The 15,517-nt window shown below is 44.6% G+C and overlaps 1 protein-coding gene across 2 annotated transcripts in view; it reads left to right on the top strand.

The window, feature by feature from the left end:
• LOC135378508 (uncharacterized) overlaps positions 1–15,517 on the top strand; it is a 131,899-nt gene that overhangs the window by 57,061 nt on the left and 59,321 nt on the right. The window contains exon 4 of one of the 2 annotated variants that reach the window (XM_064611551.1): positions 7,837–8,001. The exons of the other annotated variant lie outside the window; for it this stretch is intronic. Coding sequence (XP_064467621.1) covers positions 7,837–8,001 — 165 coding nt within the window. The remainder of the gene's footprint in view (positions 1–7,836; positions 8,002–15,517) is intronic. 2 annotated transcript variants of the gene reach the window in all.

Raw genomic sequence — 15,517 nt, 5'->3', positions numbered from 1 at the left:
TTACCGTCCTGGTGTGTACATAACCGCATAGGATGGCTACGTGATCGATCATCGTGGCTAAGCGAATATATTTTACGGTCCACAGTGGCGCAGTCGGCACCCACCAAAATACTTGTGTGTGGCGCATTGATCTGTGACAAAGGAGTCTGAGTGTAAATCTCGTACATGGTCCGTCGCATGTTGTACGTACCTTTATAGCCGAAGCATTCACTTCATAGAAAATATTTCCGCAACGAGCTCTTTTGTCGGCGCATAATATACAAGGGACAGGCAGTGGATTTTACGACAGTATGTGAATTAAGCAACATAGGCACAAGAGTATATTTTAAATATCATTATTACTGCTTGTGATTCATATTTAGGTGTCCAACAACACTACAAGGGATTGGTGTTGATGGACAACGTTAAGTAGTTATAGATGTAGTTAAAACACATTGCAGTAGCTCAAGAAGTAGTTTTAACTACTCCCCTGAAAAGTAGTTGAACTACTAGTTAAACTACTCAATCGCAAAGTAGTTAGTAGTTATAGTTAAACTACTGTAGAAGTAGTTAGTGGCCATCACTGGTATACAGGGTGTCCCACCGAAAAAGGACCAGGGACTAAGAAAAAGAAACCGGAGTGCTAGACATAAATGGAACCAACTGTACGTGTTTGGCAGTTGTGTGGTCTGTCCAATTTTTTTTTCGTCGACCCTTGTTAATTAATTAGCAGTCATTAATTTTCTAACTTTTTAATTGTAAAAGCTACGAAGTTGTTCCAATGAGAACATCTGATACCAAAGCCGTCTTCAGAACAAAAATCCGTTCGAAAGATCGTCCGCAAAAAAATCGTGAAGGAACACCATTTTTGTCTTTATTATGTTCATTGCGCATCTTCGAAGACGCGTCTTTGCTTCAACCCCAGTGTGAGAGAGTGAAAGAGCACAGTGCCGCTTCGTGCGTCGTAGATGAGTTTTAAATTGCGGAAACAAAACAAAACCAAATGTATGGGTGACTCTATCGCAACTGCCCTTTTCTTGGGTTGCATTTTCTGTTTTCTTTTAATCTTTTTCCAGGACGCAAGAGGCGATAGTGTGCTCTTTCATTGTCTCGTTTTGGAGGTGAAGGCAAGACGCGTCTCCAGAGATGCGCAATGAACAAAACAAAGAAAAAATTGTGTTCCTTCACGAATTTTTTGCGGACGATCTATCGAACGGATTTTTGTTCTGAAAACGGCTTTGGTATCAGGCGACCGAAGAGATCAGATTTTCTCATTGGAACAACTTCGTAGCTTTTATAATTAAAAAGTTAGAAAATTAATTACCGCTAATTAATTAACAAGGGGCGATGAAAAAATATTTTTGGATAGACCACACAACGCCAAACACGTACAGTTGGTTCCATTTGTGTCCAGCACTCCGTTTTTTTTAAAGCCCGTGGTCCTTTTTTCGTGGGACACCCTGTATATACTACAAGTATTCCTCCCTGGTTGCTCCCAAACTGTGTACGAACCCCTTCAGAGATCACAGAAAAAGGTTCAATAGGAACAAAAAGTGTGACACTGCGCATGGCGGAGGCATACCCTGCTTTGATACCGGGAGACTTGCTCTGTCCAGCTTGCTACATCCGGTGTACAAGGACGATGAGGGCACAGAAGGATCCTTCACCGGAGGCAAAACAACCTCAGCTAGAGCTATTGAGCCCATCGTTCGATGACCTGCAGTTAACTAATACAATACTCCAATAACCGCTACACAATAAAAAATTATCAGCTGATTAATTCAACTGATAAATTGTTACGAAAAAAATCCTGAATTTGCAAGAAGATTTCACTTTTCGTCGCCTCCGTAGAAGCACACAAATTGCACTAAAACGCACGTAACTTTGCACAAACATAGAGAAGACATTCCTCTATGCGTTTAAAAAGACGGCAACATTCCACTGGCTTTCAGTGTTGCCTAGTTGTCTTCCTAACGTTTAGTGGTTTTGCGAAGCGCGCGCTTCTCGATCGTGCCCAGCGCCCGGACGCTTCGCATCAGCGCAGAAATACTTCGTAATCAGACATTACATGCGAGCAGAAACACCTCAGAATTATTCCAGAAAAAAATGCGGAGGGTCGAGCAGGGTCCCTGGACGTTTTAGCGTGGAATCGCCCTAGTGCATTCTGAACTACATCAGGTGGAAACTGGCGACTGATGAATGTTTAAGTTCGGCTAGATTTCTTCCCAGGTCGTCGTCGCTGGAACAGAAGCGCCTGTATCGAAGCGCGTGACTGTAAGGGATGGCAAGTTTAGTATGATGCGGGTGGCAACTGTTAAATGCTAGGTACTGTTGAGAATCCGTAGGTTTACGGAACACGTTAGTTAACTTTACTTGGACATCTAAGAAGTTAAAAGATAAAGGGGAATAAGAATGGGTGAACTTGATGGCGGGGTAGGCTTAGTTAAAGTAGTTAATAAACGCTATTAGGTCATTGTCTGAGTGCGACCACATCATGAGGATGTCGTCCATGAACCGCTTGTATAGTGTGGGGTTCTTTACGCGCTTGGACAAGAATTCCTCCTCTAGAGCTCCCATAAAGATATTTGCATAGTTGGGTGCCATTTTTTTACCCATAGCCGTGCCATTGACTTGCAAGTAGTGTCGACCGTCCAAGTTGTTATTTTTGAGAATAAGTTTGAGAAATATGGAAAGCAGACAGGGATCATAGGAGGTCTCAGAATTTTGAAAACGGCCTTTCAGCTGCGGCAATGCCATTTTCATGGGGGATGTTAGTGTACAGAGAGGAAACGTCTAGCAAACAAACAAAAGGTATCCTTAATGTAGGATGATCGTTTTGGAGGTATATTTTTAAGGCTACGGTCCCACTCATCACCCGAAAAGTGTAATTTTCACTCAAAGGTTACACGGCTTCTCGGCAACTTACGTGAAATATGTTGGCACCGTTGGAAAGCTTGTTCTTTGGGCAAGCTAAGCCAAGAACTCGTTTTTTTATGTGATGATCAGCTGTGGCGTTATAAAGCGAGAAGGACAACCATATCTTCCATTTTTGGTGTTTTTCAATCAAGGATGATGCGAACACGAAAAGAGATAGCGCTGTCAATCTTTTTTCAAAGTAACGTTGCACAGTATACAAAGGATAGTCAAGAACTGTTTTTCTCGCGTAAAGCGTCATTAATTGATTATTGCCTATCAAATTTAAGAAAAAAACGCTACTTTTACACTTGCCATAAAAAGCTATTCTGTACTTATTCTCGGCTGAAAATGTGATCAGCGGGCAGGTAATTATCAGCAGGAGTGATGTCCAAAGTTTTATCGCAAATGAAAGAATAATAAATAAACTAGCGTGGTTCAAAATCGCACACAGAAATGCAGAAAATATGGTGACAAGCGCCACCTGCCGTACGCGTTTGAAACCAGCGGCAGCTTTGCGTTGCAAGAGGTTGCCGAGAGATGGCACGGGTTCCTATGTGCTGATCACGTGATCACGTAGCGGTTCTCTGTTCTCTGACCTCCCTGACTTACGAAACGTTGGCCCCGTGCGTGATTCCGTATACGCAGGTTCCTGCCGCGTGTATTTTTGTTGATCGTACGGTTATATTGTGTCCGTTTGGCTGAATTTCGTGCTGAGGAGTTGCATTACTCTCCGTTATGCTGGTCGCCAATCGTCCTTTTGTAGTACTGCAGGGCTGCACATTGGCACGTGTGGGCACGTTGTCCTCATGTGATTTCTTTATTCATATGTGTTGAAGTCAGGAGTTAAGAGCACCGGACCAACCGCATGGAGCCAGTTTGGCTTAGATCAGCCAGTTACCCACACACTGCAAGCAAACACCACTGAGCATTCACACTGGAATGGTGGAGCAGATGCTCTTGGTCGAAGTTCGGCCTTTGTCACGTTATGCGCACCATTTCGTCGTGTATTCGATCACCCAGGATTGTAATCAGACTACCTAGAAAATCACTCTCTCGCAAAACCAACATATTTCGTTGCTGCCATCTTTCCTGCATATTTCGTGTTTCTGTTCGTGCTTCCGGATTACTGTTCGAGCTAAATTTAGATAGCAAAGAAGAGCGTTTACTATTATTATTTTTGGTGTGTGTTGTTGTTGTTCTACCCTGACAATTACGTCCCCCGCGGGGTGCAGGTTTGATAGGTATTTTCTCAGTCCTATTTTAGGCCCCCTTACTTTTCTGTTGAAATTATTCCTGTACTGTGTGAGAAATTTTCTACCTTTACGAATAACTGGACTCGAAATGTGGTACATTACCAGATAAAGATGGAACGCGTTACTTTCGTCGTTACCGCCCACGTGATCAGAACAGTGCCCGTCGCGACGTCGTTGTGTACGATATAACCAGGTCACGCCCACGCCGGAGCAAGGATGATCAAACAGCATCGAGAAATACACTCAAAGCAAATATATTCGCACTGGAATGGCGGGAGAGAGGCTCTTGGCGGAACTTTAGACTATGCAAAACGGAGTAATCACTTCGTCGTGTAACTGATCACTCAAAATTATATTCATTTTACCTAGAAAAATTACTTGCTCGCAGAAGACTGATTGAAGTCAAATTCACTAAACGAGTAATCGATCTTCACGTGTTACGTACAACTCGGTCGTGACGTTGTCCGCTCCACTGAGGTAAACGTAGCAGCTTTCACAGAGGCATAATTCCATCTGAAACATGTCTACCTCATGCTACTTTCGAAAATAAAGATACCGTTCGAGGCAAATTTCGCCAGCGTTCCAATTCGAGAAGCGACATGAGAAGTGCGGCAGACACCGCGTTCAGGGGTGCGTGTAAAATCTCGCCCTTGGAGTATGGAGCCAGGGCACATCATCACGACAGGTAGCTGTGGGTCAGCTTCTTCGCTTCTTTTGTCTTTCAAACACACTTCTCTGTTGGGTTCAGTTTGCTTTCTCTCCGTTTCCTTGTTTGCAATTGCAAGGTACCATGCTCCCTTCTACCCCTCCCCATCCTTCCAGAGAAAAGAAAGAGAAAGAGCCGTCACCCTGTCATTCACGATTGCGCCGTTCCTCGCCAAGAACAAGTTCAAATTCAAGAATCGGGTGCTCCAAGAACTAGGATAAAATTCATTTTGTAGACAAGGGGACGGCATGGTGTTGCAGGCATTTTGCTGTGAGGAACCTTCGCCACGCGATGCTGTTTTATTTGAAATCAGTTTATGGAAACCAATTTCTTGAACTGAACTCTGAAGTTTACATGAAGGATCCTCTGTTCGCTCGCAAGAAGGACGATCACTTCAATCACTTCACTGCAAACTAACGCGGCGGAAAAGACTGAACTAAAGTAGCGAAATCAGCGACTTGACTCTGAGAAAGGACACACGTCTTACCATCACATAAAGCAATAACTGCGCCCAGTACCAAATTTAGGTGGCGGACTACTGCTACCCGCTACTCCTCTAAAAAGTAGCGCAATTACAAGCGGCGCTACTCATTTCTAAACGATAGTGTGATATATCACTCTTCCTAATTACTAATTATGTATTCGCGTTGTGGCGAACGCGTACCCATTTTGACTACATGTTGCTATAATCAGGAGCAATGAGCACGAAAATCGTCGATACCAGCCCTGAAACCAGGATTCTAGACAGAATAGGTTGGCGCAGAAATTGAAAAATGTGACCATATCACCCGATCATGTTGGATTGTGGGGCTAACGACACGGCTCCGCCTTGTCCAAGTGGAACGCCCTGAGATACGGTATACTTCTTTCCATTTTTCCCACTGAAATAGCGACAAAGTAGCTGTAGCAGCATCGAATCCGCTGCCAAGCTTTGTGGCGGAAATTACTTTTCCGCTAGTGGTTAGAAACGTAGCACATCCGCTCCTCAGCTAATGAAAATCATGTATAGCGATTAGCGACTACAGCACTGCCCATTGTGGTACTGTCACCGCGGCTGCCGTGCGGAATACAGACGGGTCTAAGAGTAAAACGCGCAATTTCCCTATTTTTGCTTCGTTTATGCCATTTCCGTATTACGGGCATTGATGCTGGTCAGTTTCCGTGCGCAGTGTATGCCAGTATGCCATTTCCGTGACTGCTCGGTTCCATAGGGTAATTTTATAAATTATTTCAAGCTGAAATAATAGAAATAAAGGTGAAAACACATAAACAAGCAACTTCACAGCAAAAAGCTGTTGACTACAATGTCTTTTTTATTATGATTGTTTCGTCATCTTGCATTTGAGAGGAATTCATTTTTTGCACACTGTACGTCACATGGCATGGACGCTGCAGGCAGCACCATACATAGGATGGTGTGAATGTTTGGGTTTTTGAGCACCGAAGTGAGTAATCGTATATCCTATTCCATTTCCTAATCAAATATGGAATTCAATGTTCGAATTCCAAATCGAATTGATGCGTCTACTAAATTGACAAACTGTACAGTCATGGGCCTCCCGAGATGTGATACCGCTAGATATATTGAAATATATTTTTGCCTGTCAATTTTGTTGCTTTCCCCCCGCATTTTATTTCCCTCTTTACACATCACACCTCTCGTCATCTCACAAAGCGATAACACGAATCGCAGCCAAATAGAAAAAAAAAAAAAAGTTATCTTCACCTACTAGTCACGGCCGCTACTATGCGGAATACGGACAGGTTACATAGCGTATAATTGTCGACTTCCCTATTTTACTTCGGTTATGCCATTCCTTTGATTCTTATCATTTTGTGTGCCGTACTGTGAGTTGAACTTCTGGTTTCAACAGAAGTGGTAATTTCATAATTCATTTCAAGAAATCCTGTTTCTGTAAGCTGTATTGAGATAAAACTGCTACCGATCGGCACGTGAACAGACTCTTCACAGCTGACTGCAATTATTTAGTATTTGCGTCCATTTTTTATGACGGTTGTTTGACCATTTTGCGTTTGAGATATATATTTTTTTATATCTCAAATATATTATATTTTGCACAGTCTTCGTCACACGCTACGCGCGCGGCAGCTACCCCCGTGCTACTCAAACCACGAAAGCACCAAAAATCAACTCGCCGTCCTGCACGACAGTTTCAAAAGGCTTTTACGAGACAATGCTCCCTTCTACACACGTATAAACACCGGGTACGGTGGCATACAGAAGAGACTCAAGGTCAAAGGGTCCAGTCGGGAGAATCGCGCGCGGTTCTCCCTAACGGGGTTATCCACGGAAACCGCGACGGTGGCGCCCCGCCGTAGCAAGTCCGTAAGTAAATTCAAGATGGCTACCGTGAGACGGTAGCCTTAAGAAAGTGATCATCAAAGCTTGAAATGTTCTCGGTGGCCTTCAGGCCATGCGCACTTCTTGTCACGCAATGCGTCAGAAGATAAGTCACCAGGGTAAACAGAGGTGCAACATGCAGTGACAAGAAAGATAGCTGCCGCATGAAGATGTTTGAACAGAAGAATAATGCGAGTGAGAGTTCTGTATACGAGCTGCATGTCTTGGATAATTTTGCGAATGTGACGATGGATAGCTTCCTATGTCCTGCAAAATATAAGCAGGACTTGTTGACTACCGGTGACTCACCTGCTCTCGAGTTTCAGTTATCCGGATGCCCCGCTATCCCTATATTTCCTACTAGTGCTGCGGTTATCATTACGTACATGCATTTAGTGCCTGCTGATGGTGTTTGTGAAACCATGAGCATATGCACTTCAATTTCGCCTTCAATCGCTTTCACTTCTTTCAACGCCCTGATATGGCGAACCCACATACCTCCCGCGTCGTGCGTTTGATCGGATACTCTGGTATTCAAAAATATTTCTATGTCACAATTGTGCGCTAAAAATGAGCGCCGTATCCTATACATCCTCCTCACGACGTTTCACTTCTTCTAGGCATACCTAGACGGCGACCTTGTGCACGATTTCGGAAGCAGTTTGGCCCTCTCAGCAGTCAGGGGAGTAGTTGTTTGGCCGAATGTGCCAAACAGTCAGAATGTTTTTTGCTTGGAATCGCACTTTACTTGCGATCAAGGCAAGCTACCATCCCTTCTGCCAATGGTGAGTGCTGACAAGTTCCGCTACATGAAAATATTTATCTAGTGTCATTTCTCGGAACTGCCTTTTGACGTGCAACGTCTGTCTTCTCGGGAAGTATAGGGGTACGCGTGCGTAATCAGCATGCAACGAACACATGTCGCGTTTGTGGTGCTTGCAGCTCTGTAACAGCGACGTATGCGCGATTGGTTCAGGTATCGTTGTGTAGAGCAAAAAAGCCATTACTCTAGGATATGTGACTCACGCAGCCAAATGGCGCTAGTGTCGCGTGACGGGCGTCGCAATTTGAGATTAAAAAAATGCTTACGCGACATTTGTTCGCCCATAGCTTATCAGTGCGTTTATCGATTAAGATGGGAGTGGGCGCGTTCGGTACTTTTTTTATTCCGTATTTAGGACCGCTAAGCAACTGTGCCTATGAGCGGCGTCTGGGTGTGGTCAGATGGAGAGAGGACAGCAGGAAGGAATGGGGACAGGGGGGTTAGTATGCGTCCTGGGCCGACTTAGGGGAGAATTGTGCCAACAGGGAAGTCTTCGGAAAACGAAGGGAAACCTCAGACAGCGTAAGATTCGAACCCACCACCTCCCAGTCTTCAGCACAACTCTGGCTACCACAAACGAGCGGGACGTCTTAACCCGCTTAGTCATGCCTCGTTCGGTATTGCTCGTTGACCTGTAAATATGTGCGTAATTATAAATACCCAAAAGTGAGCCCATCAAAAGCCCCAAACTAGATTAGTGCCTAGCTTGTAAGCCTAAAAAGTTAAAGCCAGGTTGGGCCCAACTGCCCGAGCACGAAATCGCAGGCGGAGAATTTTAAACGTGCGCCTGAGTACCGTAGGCGATGGGAGCTGGCCACTGCGCGCTTTAGAACTCTGTTTGTAGACAATGAATTCGGCCACAGGTGTCAGTACATCGTCTGTCCAGGAAGTATAACACGCAATTCTTCAACTAAGAAGGCTGCGCAGCACGTCTCCAGAGCATTAGTCGGTCCAGAAATATCAGCCTTACGGACACTGTTAAGGAAGAAGCTAGGAGAGGTAAAATACCATTTTTACAATACATCACTTCAGAATTTTATTTCTGACGCCCCAGCTACCTTCTGGCGTCATGTATTACGCACGAGCAAAAGTATTCAAAAAGGCGTTATAGATAACGGCGCTTCAGATCGTTTCAACGAATATTTTCAGTCTGTTTCTACGCCAGACGATGGTATAATTCCGATATTCTCGAGTTATAAGGACCTTATAACTTTATCTGATTTGCAGATAACATACACCGGCATTTTCTCCCTGTTGCTTAACTTGAAGCGTAAGAAAGCGTGAGGACCTGATGGTATTCATAACAGCTTTTTGATAAGGTACGCAGAATGGGTTGCGCGTTATTTATATCAGATTTTCCACTTGTCCTACATGGCGTGTTGCCCGTAGAATGGAAGTTAGCTAAAGTCGTGCCCATTCACAAACAGGGGAAAGTCGATGACGTTGCTAATTATAGGCCTATTTCCTTAACTGCTGTGGTCTCTGTGTGTCTTTGAGCACATTTTGTCCAAAGACATGACCCAGTTCTTAGAAACAAATAGCATTCTATGTAATAATCAACATGGTTTTCGTCGATCGCGTTCAACGGTTAGTTCAGCTGATTAGTATAGTCCATGACCTCGCGTCGACCGTTAACAAGAATAGGCAAACGGAGACTGTGTTTTTGGACTTCACAAAAGCCTTTAATAAAGTATTACATTCTAAACTCTTGTTAAAGATACAGAATATTTTTTAAAATGAAAATTTCACGAACTGGATCAGGGACTACTTAAGCGACAGACGTCAGTACGTCTGTTTAGAGTCTGGTGAATCTAAGGTGTTACCTGTTCTTTCTGGGGTTCCACAGGGATCAGTTATCGGGCCACTTTTTTTCTTGATCTTCATCGATGATACGGACCGAAAATAAATCAAACATTAAACTCTTCGCAGACGACTGTGTACTATATAGAGAAACTAATTCACCTGCTGATCCATATGTACTAAAAACGACTTAAATTTCATATCTACATGGTGTCAAACATGGCAAATTCAACTTAATGTCAATAAGACACTGTGTATGACGGTGCCACGAAAATGAGTCATTCGTAAATTTAATTATTACATTGAAGGAAATGGGATTAAACCAGGGGCCGTCCCAGCGAAGTACTTTGGGGGGGGGGGGGCGACGTCAGCGAGCCTTTAGCCAGTCGCTATCCATTTGGATGCGAGAGGGGGGAGGGGGAAGGATTGGTATGCTAGACGATGGGAAGTCTTATGAGTAACAAGTTTGGGGGTAGCACACTCTTCGCCCTTCTTGTGAGTGTCACAGGGAAAGAGACGAAAACTGGACCAGGCTATGCTTCTAGGGGGGAGGGCGAACGCCCCCAACGCCCAAATTTTTGGGTGTTTCATTATGGGTGTTTTGTTTTTGGGTGTTTTCATCGACAGCCGGTTAAGCTGGGATAGCCACATAGAACAGATTATTAAGAAATGTACTTTTCGTGTAAACACATAAAGGAGAACGTTAAGGTATGCCACTCTAGAGACTAAACTATCAATATATAAAGTCTCAGTGATACGTCCAGTTTTAGATTATGCGGCTGTGGTATGGTTCCCCTTTCAGACGACTAAAGTTAATGCTCTCGAAATGGTACAAAGGAAAGCGGCAAGGTTTATATGCAGTAAATATTCCAGGGACGATCCATGACTGGAAAACCCGAGACGAGGTAGGGACAAAAAGAGACATTTCAGTATCCTTGCAGATTCCTTACTTATTACAGTTATATGTGTCGGGACTTGTGCCTAGAAAACTTAAGCAGTAGGGTTAAGATTCAGCGACTGAAATTGTTTTGACAGTTCCTGAATCATGAATTGATCCTGAACGCTCCTGATATAGAAAGTTTAGCGCGACCTGGACTGTCACGTACCAGACACTCGATGCACATCACACCTCCTTTCGCAAGGGTAGAAATGTCTTGGTATTCATTCTTGGTACACGTGATAAATGATTGGAATAATCTGCCGCAAGATGTTTTTTGTAATCAAAACAGAACAGACTTTCTCAACGAACTACATTCTTTGTTATTGCCATAGACTTCATAAAGGGGAGGGGGCGGTGTATATGATTTACAGTTGTTTTTATTCGCAATCGTGCTTTAGCCTGTACTTCCCTGTATCGTATTGCATTATCTGTATTGTCGATACTGCCCTTCTGGTTTGAACGTATGGTACTGACCTCAATTTTCTGTTGTGCCGAGTAATTGGTTTAAAATTGGTCAGCTTGTTCGTAAACTGTCCTTACCAGGGAGGACAAGCCGCTGGTGTTGTACAAGCGTCGTGCGAAGAACGCGAGGGGAAAGCGAAACGAAATCGTACGAAACGATAAACATGTACCTAGCAGACCTATAGGGAACATCTCGTACGACACGTATACCTTGCCATGGTACGCTCTACCCTGCAACGGCCGACCGTCGACTTCAGGCGAGACGTGTCGCATATATCGATCAACACCTTAAACCTGTGCGTACAGTGTTCGCTGCAAACCAACATGTACTTGTAACTAATACTCTACTCGTACTCGTTCGACGCCAACGTTGTCGATTACATCAACTAGCTGAACCGCGGCATCAGCCATTTACGTCTGCAGCTGCTATAGCTGCATGAGCGCGATCCCCATGGCGACTACACGGGGCTGATGAAGCAATCCGCCCTGCGCCTGGTGAAACCCGTCGAGATCTGCGCGCAAGAGAACGCGTGGTACCTGCTGCGCCAGCCTATGAATTGGGTGCCCCGTGTCGGTCCTCACGATAATGCCGCAAGACCGGCACGGCGCCCGCAAGCTCAAAAAAGTGATGAATACCGAGGGAACTGACTCTGATTCTACAGACATTTGGACGAAGGACATAATCGACAAGTACGAGGAGAGACCGGAGACAATAAGTACAGGAGACAACAAGTACAGGAGAGACAATTAGGACCCCGCACAGTAATTGGGATCATCCAGGGAGTCACCACATTAATTGGGGAGCATCTAAGGCGTGTCCACACCACACTGTGTGTTGCCGGCAACCAGTGGTCATAAAAAGGAAAAACATAGATAGAAATAGAGTGGAGAGAAACAATTTATTCGAAAATCAACGATACCATGTCGAAGAAACCGCTCCGGAGTGACCAGCGCCCGCCATGTTGCTTGTTGACGGCCGGTAGTTGAAGAGATCGACGACAGGTGGCCACAGTTGCAAGGCATCACACCAGATGGCGCCACTGTAATAGCTCTATGTGAGAAAAACGAAGAAAACGACAAAACACTAGCGGCAGGTAAAATTGCAACACTGCTCAACAAGTCTAGGCATGCGAGATCGCGGGGAAAAGGCCTAACCGCTATGCTAAACATACGACAGCATGGAGAAAACACTACACATCGGGGAAAAGGGTCAAGGCTATCGAATAGGTCTAACCATAGTGTCACCGCGCAGCGCTATGAAATTCAACGACTAACACAAGACGACAACCATAAAACGCTAGGCACACAACGCTAGACATGCGGCAACACGGAGAAAAGGTTTAGGCACACAACGCTAGACATGCGGCAACACGGAGAAAAGGTTCAGGGTACTACAGGGGCGGAAGTCACTGCAAAACAAGTCTAAACATGCACGTACACAACATCGGGAATAATACGGTAATAAATATGGGGAACCGCTACAGCAAACATGCGAGAAAAGGCTTAACACGAGCATGGTAAAAAACGCGCAAACATTAGGAAAAACCACTACGGCAAATCACTCACCTTTCGCCCCGCTGCGATGGAGCGTCCGATCCCGACGACAACCAAGCTTCAACTGACACGGCACGGGGACGATGGAGCGACCGACCGCACGTCCTCACCCTACGAGAGCCAGCGCGCGAGTGACACGAGTGTAGTGATGGGTGATACTATCGAAACATTCGATACTATCGATAGTTTTTGACTATCGATTGTCCAACTATCAAGTGAACCGGAATATCGATAGGCCCGCGATAGTTTTTCGGACTATCCATAGTATCATTCCCCTCTTTCTTTGTTTTTTTTTCTCTTTGCAATAAACCTATATCCCCCCCCCCCCCATAGTATCGTGGCTGGTGCACTTCACCGAGCTTCACGTTGCTAAAGCCAAGCATATCCAGCACTTCACTCCTGCCTGCAAACTATCCAGGCTTTGTTCACTCCGAATTTAAAGCTTTAGCTTGCTCCTTTTGAAAACGAAACCTTCTACGGAATTTTCGTTTCGCTCCTGCAAGCTACCAATAGTGTGTTCACTCCAAATTTACGATTTTAGCATGTTTCTTTTGAAGACGAAACCTTCTGAATTGGCGTTTCGCTCCTGCAAACTATCAGTTGTTTGCTCAGTCCGAAGTTGTATTTTAATTTTGCTCCTGCAAACTATTAAGAGCTTCTTCACTCCGAATTTAAAATTTGAGCAGGTAAGAAACTTTCTGAATTCGCGTTTCGGTCCTGCAAATTATCCATAGTTTATTTATTCCTAATTTATAATTTCAACATGTTTCTTTCCAAAGTGAAACCTGAATTCGCTCTTCGCTCCAGCAACTATCAATAGTTCGCTCACTGCGAATTTAAAATTTTAGCTGTTTCTTTTGAGAACGAAACCGTCTGAATTCGCTTTTGCTTCTGGAGATTCTCAATAGTTTGTTCATTCCAAATTTAAAATTTGAGCAGGTTTCTACAGAAAACTATGCTTTCTGATTTTGCATTTTACTCCTGCAGACTCAATAGTTTGTTCCTACAGCTGGCTGACCTTTTCAGTGACTTTCATCTTTCATCGTTAATTTCTTAGGCAACTTGAGGCCTTGTATGTGATTGTCCCTTCTATGTTGTTCCAGCCTCAGAACATCAGTTCTCTCATGTTCAACATTTGCCGCTTGCGTCGATCCCTGTCGTATGAGTGTGCAAAAATGTAAGAGTGAAAGGAGGATGAGTGAGAGAGAGTGACTGGATTGTCCCTTCAGATGACGCACCCTGGAAGTCGCTGAGAAGGCGTGTTAGCTTAGCTCAATTGGTAGAGCCCTGGACCGGTAATCCAGAAGATGTGGGTTCGAATCCTACAGCTGGCTGACCTTTTCAGTGACTTTCATCTTTCATCGTTAATTTCTTAGGCAACTTGAGGCCTTGTATGTGATTGTCCCTTCTATGTTGTTCCAGCCTCAGAACATCAGTTCTCTCATGTTCAACATTTGCCGCTTGCGTCGATCCCTGTCGTATGAGTGTGCAAAAATGTAAGAGTGAAAGGAGGATGAGTGAGAGAGAGTGACTGGTTTGTCCCTTCAGATGACGCACCCTGGAAGTCGCTGAGAAGGCGTGTTAGCTTAGGTCAATTGGTAGAGCCCTGGACCGGTAATCCAGAAGATGTGGGTTCGAATCCTACAGCTGGCTGACCTTTTCAGTGACTTTCATCTTTCATCGTTAATTTCTTAGGCAACTTGAGGCCTTGTATGTGATTGTCCCTTCTATGTTGTTCCAGCCTCAGAACATCAGTTCTCTCATGTTCAACATTTGCCGCTTGCGTCGATCCCTGTCGTATGAGTGTGCAAAAATGTAAGAGTGAAAGGAGGATGAGTGAGAGAGAGTGACTGGTTTGTCCCTTCAGATGACGCACCCTGGAAGTCGCTGAGAAGGCGTGTTAGCTTAGGTCAATTGGTAGAGCCCTGGACCGGTAATCCAGAAGATGTGGGTTCGAATCCTACAGCTGGCTGACCTTTTCAGTGACTTTCATCTTTCATCGTTAATTTCTTAGGCAACTTGAGGCCTTGTATGTGATTGTCCCTTCTATGTTGTTCCAGCCTCAGAACATCAGTTCTCTCATGTTCAACATTTGCCGCTTGCGTCGATCCCTGTCGTATGAGTGTGCAAAAATGTAAGAGTGAAAGGAGGATGAGTGAGAGAGAGTGACTGGTTTGTCCCTTCAGATGACGCACCCTGGAAGTCGCTGAGAAGGCGTGTTAGCTTAGGTCAATTGGTAGAGCCCTGGACCGGTAATCCAGAAGATGTGGGTTCGAATCCTACAGCTGGCTGACCTTTTCAGCGACTTTCATCTTTCATCGTTAATTTCTTAGGCAACTTGAGGCCTTGTATGTGATTGTCCCTTCTATGTTGTTCCAGCCTCAGAACATCAGTTCTCTCATGTTAAACATTTGCCGCTTGCGTCGATCCCTGTCGTATGAGTGTGCAAAAATGTAAGAGTGAAAGGAGGATGAGTGAGAGAGACTGACTGGTTTGTCCCTTCAGATGACGCACCCTGGAAGTCGCTGAGAAGGCGTGTTAGCTTAGGTCAATTGGTAGAGCCCTGGACCGGTAATCCAGAAGATGTGGGTTCGAATCCTACAGCTGGCTGACCTTTTCAGTGACTTTCATCTTTCATCGTTAATTTCTTAGGCAACTTGAGGCCTTGTATGTGATTGTCCCTTCTATGTTGTTCCAGCCTCAGAACATCAGTTCTCTCATG

This window comes from Ornithodoros turicata, chromosome 1, assembly GCF_037126465.1.
Source record: "Ornithodoros turicata isolate Travis chromosome 1, ASM3712646v1, whole genome shotgun sequence".
Lineage (NCBI taxonomy): Eukaryota > Metazoa > Arthropoda > Arachnida > Ixodida > Argasidae > Ornithodoros > Ornithodoros turicata.
Note: the sequence above shows the minus strand (reverse complement) of the source record. Positions and strands in the feature narration are given on the sequence as shown.